Source organism: Tamandua tetradactyla, chromosome 8 (genome assembly GCF_023851605.1).
Source record: "Tamandua tetradactyla isolate mTamTet1 chromosome 8, mTamTet1.pri, whole genome shotgun sequence".
In the NCBI taxonomy this organism is placed as follows: Eukaryota; Metazoa; Chordata; class Mammalia; order Pilosa; family Myrmecophagidae; genus Tamandua; species Tamandua tetradactyla.
The window spans coordinates 76,768,766-76,779,409 of NC_135334.1; the positions used below are offsets into that span (position 1 = coordinate 76,768,766).

Consider the following 10,644-nt stretch of genomic DNA (forward strand, 5'->3'; position numbering starts at 1 on the left):
CTGTGATCACCTAGTTCACAAAAAAGCCAGCTTATCTCTGATGCGTTCAGTGATGAAAATGCAATTCATTTTGCAGCAGGAGATAGTGTATTAATTCCCCAAACCTCTAACACATGGTTTAATTTAAATTGCACAGATATAGCTCTTTTACTGTATAAGTAGACATTTCAAATTTCCAGAGCTTCCATTGACTGATGCCACTATGATGACCTTGGAAAGAGTCCATTCTCTGTATATGAAGTGTTGCAGTTCACTATGTATCTATTTTTCCCCCAAAAGGACACTGAAAGATACTTCAAAATGTTTTGAGATCTAATCATTTAATTGAGGTATGTGTTATCCTGAAGTCCATGTAGCCACCTTTTTTCTCCTTCTCTTCTTGACATCACTAACTCAATAGTACATACAAGGCAGTGAAGAAAAGCCAAGACATTGAATTAGAGCCATATACCCTTAGGCTCCTTTCCATGGCATTTCCTCCCCTCCAGGTCCTGTATGACTTGAAAACTTACATACCAACATCACACATGACCGTCATACTCTCAACTCAACTAGTCTTTCCACTTCCTACAGCGGTTTCATTCCCTCCTCTTGATGGTCATGCTAAAGCCTCACTCTACTTCTTAAAATGGGAAAGAAAGAACAACATTTACCTTTTGGTGGTCTTAATCTATAAATGGGTGATAATGATATAATGCTGTCTTATGTAGGCTTTTCTCAGAAGCAAAGCAAAGTAGGAATTTTATTGTATGTGGGTAATTTATTGTATGTGGGAGTTGATCCTGGAAGAAACTTATTAGGGAATGAGCAAGTAAGATGTGAAGGAAAGAAAGCTAATTAAGTGTGTTTTAGTGAGAAGGTTACTACTGTGGGTTACTAGAGCTATCTCCTATTGGGAAGCCTTGAAAATCTGTGAAGAACATACCTCTAAATTGTCCCAACAATGGGTTAAAAACCTGAAATACTTATCTAGAAATTCCCATTCCTTACTATTCTATCATATCCATGGGAATATCAGCTTCCCCAAACTTCATGCCATGTTCCACCAACAGACAGGAGTGTGTTCCCCAAACCAGAGAATACCTTATGACAATGATACATTGGAAGCTATAGGCATGAACAGTAACAATATAAGCAAACTTCAGCAAGCTTTAGAATTACAGCTAAAAAGAAAAAGAAAATGTTTTGTTGGGGAAACACGAAAAACTGAATAGTCAAGAAGGAACACATTCTTCAAAGTTCCTTCATGATATCAAGGAGAGACAAATAGGGTCTAGTGCATTGCTGAACACATTGTGAGCTATGTTTCAGGAAAATGATATCTATTCCTTGTAAAAGTAGCATTGTGATAAAATAATAATATTATCACCAGGTACCAAGCAGTCTATGGTTTTATGGCAAGAATTCTAAATAAAAATTCCATGAGTGTAAAAGAAAAAGGGGAATCACCAGCCTTCCATATATAGCTCACTTGGCTCCAAGGAAAGCTGTCTTTGGTTATAGCCCTTTCTACCGGGACATGGGGTGAGTCCTTGATTTTCCAGGTACACAAGGTAGAGAGCAGGATTGCTTTTCATTTTGATTTGTTTTTTGTTTTTAATATGAAACTGCTTGTTTTCGCCAAAAGTACTGAGATAAATTGGGTCAAATTCTTATCCTCATCTAAAAGTCCTTTTGAAATAAGATTATTCTATATATGTTGGTGGAATTCAAATTTCATCCAGAGCCTTTTAAGAGAAAGATACACAACAGATGGACCAAATAAGACAGGTTTGCAAATACCATAAAATAACTCTCCTCAAACAAAAGAATGGAATACACTAGTTGAGACACAAAAACAATAGGGGTACTTCTGAAACCAGCAAACTCACAATCACATATTATCTTTTATTAGCAAATAAATTATTTTATAAAAATAGCTGTATTCATATTATATCCTTTCTATATATACATATGTATAATAGTTAAACCCTAAATGAACTGTAATCCAAAAGTATGCTAATCTTTGATATAGCCAGAAAGCACGCACTTAAAATATAAAAAAAAAGCTTCACTGAACTATAGCCTATAACTTTTGAAGTTATAAGAGCCTATAAACTACTGTAATGCACTGGACTGCAACCCAGATTGCTGGATGTTTCAATAATAACACCTTATTAAATACATATATATATATATATGTATATAAAGCTTATCTGTAAATGTAAGCTTCTCGAAAAAATATAACACTTCTTAAAGATTTGGAACAGCAAGCTCAGCATACTTTTATCTTGTCTCAGTGTCTGTTAACCTTTGAAGCAGCAAATAATTGTAACCCAGACATCTGAATGTTTGGATAATGACATCATAAAACCTCATTAACCATCTTAACTTATGGTTAGCTCTTATCTTAAATTTACAGGTCCGAAGTCTGTTACACCTGCATGTAACCCCCTGATAGTTATTAAACAGACATGTGTCAGCCCAGAATTAACTACCTTGCTTAATACCCTAAGCCTGCCTGCCTTTGTTAGAATACCATAAAACTAAAACGATTCATTTCTGCAGTTCTGGGAGACAGATTTGACATTTTTAACCTCCTGTTCTCCTTATGTTGGCACAGCAACTAAAGCCCTTTCTCTCTTTGAAATGCCAGTGTCTCAAAACCAGTCATTAAGCCCATCTAGTGGTGAACCCGAATTTGTTCAGTGTCACTTTCATTAATCCTGTCACTATCTGATCACATAGAGCAATAGAAAATAATGATATCCATTCATGCATTTATCCCATTATCTATATATTCACTTTATTTTATATCATAATCCATTTTGTATCATGTTATATAAAACTTGAAAAATGAAAACAATTTTCATGCAACCCCTGCATTTAAGAAATTCTGCTCAAGAAATTGTATCTAGGGAAATAATATTGTGAAGAGATTAAGATCATAAATAATATGTTCAGAGAGATCTAGACTTCAGTTTCAACATTACTATCTATTAGCTGTGTGTCATAATAGATAGCTTAAAATATTTAAATTTCCTGAACCTAGTTTTCCTCATATTTAAAATGGATGTAATGATAACACATATCCAAAAGTACTTGGATGAACACGATATTTTAAATGCATTTTAAACACACCATATGACAAAATGCTTAAAGGGTAGTTATTATCATTAGTAAAACTGTTAACAAGAATAATGAGAAGGGGAATAAAAATAAGTGATATAAAATTCAATGTGGTAATTGTTATGATGGCTACAGGAGGAGGAGGGTAGCATTAGCTGTGTATTTGTGGTTGAATTTGTCATTAATAAATGGAGTGTGTTAAAGATTGATTCTCCTATTTCAGAATGTGTGATACTTGCCCTGTCTTTGAAATAGGAATGCCTATTTAAAGGAAGTAATAAATTTGAAACAAATCATAAAACAAATGCTCAATGAACACTATTCATTTTTTCTAGTTTAAATTAATTTAAAGTAAAAAAAACTGAAGTTAAAATTTGTAGACAATTCAAATGAATGCCTTTACCTTTGAAATGATATGTCAAAGTTTCATATACCATTGTCAAAGTAAGACCAACCAAAGAGAAAATCCATTTAATCTGTATTTAATCTAGCTCAAACAGCTGCTTCAATGTCAACTAAAAAAAGGTAATTTAGTTCTGTATTGTCAGTAAAACTGTACAATGCAATTTTTAAATTGCAGTGCAAAATTTTTATAGTTTTCCCAAGGAATGATACATTTTTAAAATTTTAGCACATAATCTCATTTTTAACAAGAGCCATGTTGGACATTTTTTGATATTTTTTCTTCTTTTTCTTTTCAAACTGTTTAAGAGTAAAATTTTAAGTTTCTCAGATGCTTAAACATTAATACAACATTGTGCTTGATTGATAGCCCTATTCTGACCAAGGGACATTAAAAATCAGTGGTATTTGGTACAAGGCTCACTATAGCTAAATATTATGTGGGTAGGATTCTCAAATGGCATAGACAAAGGGTCAAGGTTCTGAAGTTTAGCATCTCTTGGGTACAATCAGACCTCGACTACTTATTATATGTAAACTTGGGCAGTTGTTTTAAGCTTTATGCTAAATTTCCTCATTTGACAAAAAGGAAGTAATCCAAAATTTGCAAGTGTGATGTCATAGTTAAAAGGTATGATTGAGCCTTGTCTATAAAAGTTGCTAAACATATGCTGATGTTCTTCATTTCCTATGGGGTGGAAAACTTTGCGCTACATCTACAAACTAAATTTATTTTTGTTTCCTTTATTGAAAGTGACTAAGATAATAAAGCGCTTAGAATTCACATCATTAGGAAAAAATGTTTGAAGGCCCTAGTAAATTTTCTTCAAATATAGGAAGAATTATAAGGGACGTGAGTGTGTGTGTGTATTAATAGCCACCAGAATTCAGAATTGTGTGCCAGAGAATATGCTTTTTTGTTGGAATTGTTGACAACATCATCACATTTATTAAGGTGGAAACTAGAGAATGTATTTAATGAACTGATGAATTTAAGAAAGGAAGCTTGTTGAAGTGTAGCGTGAAAACCATGCACGAGGCTGCAGGCCTCCAGGAACGTTCCGCGAAGTTAGAACAGGCTAAGACTAAGGATTCATAGTTTCAGGAAGCAAGTTTTATTTGCTATGGCCATAGGGCTCAGTGAGTAACCTCTGAAAGTCTGAGCCCCTAACAAAAGGCAACCTTAGCTTTTATAACTCTTTTGACATGTTAAAGACAAGGTAAACAATTGGCTGATTTAAGTTGAGAATGGCCCAGAGCTGAACCCTTGAGGGGCCCCCACCCCAGGAATGTCTTCTCTTGCCTACGTGCATCTTCACCAGTTCCTGAAGGCTAGGGGAGGGGGTTTCTATCCCAGGAAATGTGCCTTATCTCACTTACCTGCAAGGAGAGGGGATTTGGGGATTTTCCACAGAGAGCACAGCTAAACCAGAAAGAGGGGAAGGCCTACCTGTTACAGAAGGTACCTGTAACACATGTGATAAGTTATATATAGAGAGAGATGAGGTTAAAAAAAGTGTTTGCTTTTCAAGCTAAATTCATAGAAACTATAAAAGATTTTGTGTTTTGTTCGAACACAAAACTGCTTGTCATTTACTATTTCTCTACACATTACCAACTATTATGCTCTGGATGAAAGCAACTATGCATTTTAAGAGTCCTTGAAAACACCACACTTCCATGTTGGATAGAAAAAGACAGAGCTCAAAAAGAAAACAGTCGTGATCTTCTTTAGGCTGAAAAATGTGAGCTGAAAACTTGAGCTGCATCTTACATGAAATGAAGGATGCAACAGAGTACAGAGTTCAGAGAGGATAGAGAAATATAGATTAATTCTCATGGGGCAAGACAGGGTTCAGATCAAGAGCAAGAATTATGGTGAATTGAATTTTTCAAACATGACTATAACAATATCTTCCAAACTACATGTTTTTTTAGCAACTTAATCATGGGAGGTGAAGTTGACTTCCAAATCCCTAGAATTTGGGCAAATCTTTGCCTTGTTTGAGAAACAGAACACTTCAGAGGCTATCCTGTATCAGTACTAGATGGGGACTATATTTGGTTTATCAGCTTCTGCTCCCTTCCACTTGAAGACCTGAAACATTATGTAAAAAACTCAGGTTAATCTGATGGAGAGAGTGACCATGTGGAAGAGCCCCGAGGCATGACGTTTGTCAGGGAAGAAGCCACTTTGGATGTTTATTCTTGTTTAACCTTCAGTGGACTCCATCGCACCCAGTCTCTTTCATGCAACCACATGAGGGACCTCGATTGTGTACCACTAAGCTGAGCCCAGTCAACCCTACAACTGTGATAGGTAATAAACTTTTTTCAATCCCTAAATTTTAGGGTTGTTTGTTATGCAGCAAAAGATAACCAAAATAATCGAAAAGAGAGAATATATGTAAGAGAAGACATTTGTCCAATGAAGGTTAAAGAACAAACCCTAAATTATATTAAGAAATGGAGTTGAAGAGACAACAGTATGAAAGAATCTTAGATGGGAGGGAATGTTTTCTGGGGAAAACAAAGTGATTTAGTTTTTTCCTTCCTTCCTACCTGACTTCCTTACTTCTCCCCATCCCTCCTTCCTTCCCTTCCTCCCATCTTCTTCTCTCTCTCTCACTCTCCCTTCCTTCCTGTCTACCTGCCTTCATTTTTATTTTTTTTTAGTTGAATGACTTTAATGTATAAGACTAATTAAGCATTGTTTTATAGCCTAGTGCTTTCACCCTAGCAGCTATTTGAAAAGAGACTTATCTGTTAACACACATTTCTTACACTCATATCATATGCCATGGGAATACTAGATACTAGGAAGATGAGGTGGCAAAATGATTACCTTAGTGTCAAAAAGGGTCATATAAGCATGCAATTATAATATTGTATGATACGTGTTATGATTGAGGAAGGAGTGAGTGACATAAGAGGCCATTGAAAAGGAACCTGGGATAGACTGATGGAATGGGAGAGGAATGATTTTAAGTAAGGATTACAGAAGGAAGTATTGCATTAAATGTGTCCTAAATGTTGAAAAAAGACCATGTGAGGAAAGCATTCTAGGATGGATCATAAATGTACTTCGCAAATTTGTGCCACTGAAAACTGGTGCAGGCAAACTGTAAGGAGGTTGATAATGGTTGGCACACTTATTGATGTAATTGTAGATGTCTATTAGATATATGTGCATACGCATGTTCTTGTGAATGTACATATATCTCATTTGAGGTGTATGTATGTGCATAAATGTAAGTATAGTAGCAGGTGGGAGAAAGAAAGGAAGAGATGGAGGGATAAAGAAAGGAAAACAGAGATCTTTATGGGTAAATAAAATGATTGCAAATATGCATAAGAAAGAAAATTTCCATATATATGTATATATATATTTATATATATGTATGTATTTCCATATATATGTGTGTATGTGTGTATATATATATGTCTGTGGATATATATGATCTGTATATTTGTGTTTGATGTAAATGTGGTAATATCTAAATATGGACATCAAGGGATTGGAGGATGGATATGATTTACATACTTAGATTCCTTGTTTTATTAGTGTATTATAAAGTATGAAAGTATTATAACTTTTTTCCATGATATGTAATTTTGGGCATTGAAATGTCAGAACAATATGTAATAAGGGAGAGAAAATATTAAATAAGCAACATTTTTTAAAGAATTATTTTTCCTCATGAATCTTGATATGTATACCTAAGTTGCATTTTTGCCTCACTTGAACTGTGTCTCCAAGTTAAGTGATGCAGTACAATTATGCACACAATAAAATCCGTAATGATGTATTTCATTATTTTATACTTAGAAAAGCATTTGAGCAAAATTCTGAGTATGAGAGCTTTATAACAATTGCATGCTGATGGAAAGAACATGTCCATGCTACATTCAACATTTAGAAAGTTCTTCTCTTGCCTTGATTATTCCTTTCTCCATGAAGCCCCAAGCTTGGCAGACATGCTCTATGCCTCCAACCCACCATGGTTTTCAGTTCCACCTTCTCAGATCTTCTGTCCACTTAAGGTATTAATCTCAGTCTTCAAGACAGTGGAACATCTGCAGCACCCGCTCTCGCATTTGCTTGGTCCGGATCCCATAAATCAAGGGGTTGATCATAGGAGGCACCAGGAAGTAGAGGTTATCAATAATGATCTGAAGATGGGGAGCCAGATGGTAGCCTAAACTCTGAGCCAAGACAGAAAAGACAACAGGAGAATAAAAAAGACTAATGACACAGAGATGAGAGCCACAGGTGCTAAGAGCTTTGCCCCGTGCCTCCCGAGATGGTATCAAAAACACAGTATGAAGTATCAGTCCATATGAGAGAACGATAAAAAACAGATCAAATCCCACAGATGTGACAATAACCATGATGCCATAGACAATGTGGTCAGAGATATCTCCGCAGGCTATCTGTACCACAGCCATGTAGGCACAGTAGGAGTAAGCAATGGTGTGGGATTGGAAGCTTTCCAGGCTTTTTGCAAGGATGGGTGCCGGGGTCAGCACTGCCACTGCCCTTGCCAGGACAGTCAGTGCCATCTTCACAAGCATGTTGTTAGCAAGGATGGTTGTATATCTCAGAGGTTTCCAGATAGCCACAAACCTGTCAAAAGCCATGGACAGGAGAATTCCAGACTCCATGACATAAAAGAAAGGGATGAAGAACATCTGCATGAGACAGGCACTGAAGCTAATTTCCTTGGCATCCATCCAAAAGATGCCCAGCATGCGGGGCACAGTGACACTGACCAGACATAAGTCATCAATTGACAACATGGCCAGGAAGAGAAACATGGGTTCATGAAGGCTCTTCTCCACCCAGATGATCCATAAGATGGTGAGATTGCCAACGACTGATATCACAAACACCAAGAAAAAAGGCACAGAGAACCAGCCATGGGAAGATTCCAGGCCAGGAATTCCAGCCAGGACAAATACCAAGGGCTGAGGAATAGAGTTGTTGCAAGAAGACATGCCTCACCTGAATTTCTCAAGATCGTATTCCTATGGAGAAAGAAACAAGGTACATTTTGAAACTACTTCATCATTTGCACCTACAAAATGCTGAGCAGTGTAGTAATTTATGGGGATAATTATGACGTATATTATGCAAAAATTGAAGAGAATTAGTATGCAAACTACTGATCAGAAAAAAGATCTCAAAATACAATCACTGACTCACACTATCATCATGTAATTGTGTATTTGATGCGTATAATTCAGATGATTTCTATGGCATGTGAATATATATCAATAAATTGCATTTAAAAAAAATGGCCTTAGCTACTTGGGTTAGGTAGGTCATGGATTAAAAAGTACTCTTCATCAATGCAATGCAAGTTCCTACTTAGAAAAATATAGAAAAATACAGCACAAGATAGTTTCATTTAATATAAAGTAACCTATAATAAATGAAAACAATAAGACTATAGAAATAATACCAAATTTACAATTAATATTATTGTTATATGGCTCAAGATTTTGATTCCAGATTTTGTAATAAAGAGTGATATATAATGTTGAAAAAAACATCATACAAACCAAAAATATTTTCCATATAAGGATGGAATAAAAGGATAGAAAAATATAACACAAAGTTGTTTTAGAAATAAAAGTATAGCAATATTAACCTTGTGTCATGTTCTATTGCTTTAGTTGTTGATGAATTTCTTTTATTAGCCTTTGTATTTGTGTGTATAGTAATTTAATTCTATGTTCCTTCTAGTGTGTTCATAATTTATCTTTACTGCAAATGCACCATTTTTCAGTTTCTTCTAAGAAAACAAATGTTTATTTCAGTGCTTAAATCCAGTCTTAGAAAAACTCAAGATTGTATTTCACAAAATATGAAAAGAAGCTTTTGCTCATTAATATTCTATAAATATCATTTGTCCACCAAAAGGGGGCTTATCTGCTAAAATACTGCATTAGAATTTATTTATCATGAATTGAGCTATTCTAAGTATTTCATATATCATCTGCATTTAGTGTAAGGCACAACACAGATGAATGATAGTGAGCTTTTCTTGGAAGGTAAGCAAGCGTCGTGACGATAACAAAAGCTTGGAGGTAACACTGGGCTACCATTTGTAAGTAATGACCAAGTTAGTTTAAGACTTTGAGTTTAAGTACTCTTATCATATAAAATGGGACAAGGCACACCATGCAAGGTTTTAAGTAGAGAATGAATATTCCACTAAATTCCAATACTGTCTACTACCACGTTCCTAGAATAATTATTTTAATAGACTCATGCTCTCAGATGCAAATTTTCACATTTTTCCATGAACATCAAAGCATTAAATGCAATATTCATTTTTTGTCTGTTTCTTTCTTTCTTAGAGAGAACTAGGATAATGAATATTCTCAAATTCACACTGCAAGAAGGGATGTATTTTTGTTCTTACAATGTTTATTTAGTGTCATCAGAAGTAGAAATCTAGACGAACAGAAGATGCAAATAAAAATACAAAAGGTATCTTTTAGTTCAATATAGGAAAATATTCCATCACAAAGAAATGCTCCCCAAATAGAAAAGATAGTTTATGAAACCTGAAGCTCATTATCAGTTGGTTTTCCAGGTAGAAACTGAAATAGTATAGATAGAAATTTCCCATGTATGTGATGGCACTATAAGGCTATTAGAGAAGATTTAAGCAACATGGTTGGGTTTTGTCTGAGCTATCAGGAACAATTGTCAGCAACAAATATATCAAAATTAACTGTAAGAAAGCCACCACTCATTAGGGCATAACATGGAAAATTATTTATCTCTTTTTAAGGAATGTCACTGGATATTCTAAAGATTGAAGATCCTCACTGTGGCCTCAACAAGAGACAGTGACTGTGGAATTTGCATGTATTGTCTTCTTCCCTCAAGGTTTTTTTTGCATCCCCACATTTTCTAGCCTCTTGCTTCCCTCTTTTTCTCCAGACCTTGGAGCAGTACCTGCAGATGGCTGTGAGTCCTGTCACAATGGGGATGTAATCAGAAAAGCATTCATTCACTTGTGGTATAGGGAAGATCTGTTGATGTGCAGAGTAATATGGAGTGTCTGCTGAAATCCAGGCAGATTTATTTTGGTGAATCTTGGTCCCTAGTGGTTTCTC

At 35.3% G+C, this 10,644-nt stretch overlaps 1 protein-coding gene across 1 annotated transcript; it reads right to left on the bottom strand.

Moving 5' to 3' along the window:
• Window positions 1-7,563: 7,563 nt before the first annotated feature.
• Window positions 7,564-8,508, bottom strand: LOC143643538 (olfactory receptor 52K2-like). The gene has a single exon (XM_077112155.1). The coding sequence runs from the start codon at window positions 8,506-8,508 to the stop codon at window positions 7,564-7,566; it is 945 nt and encodes a 314-aa protein (XP_076968270.1).
• Window positions 8,509-10,644: the final 2,136 nt, after the last annotated feature.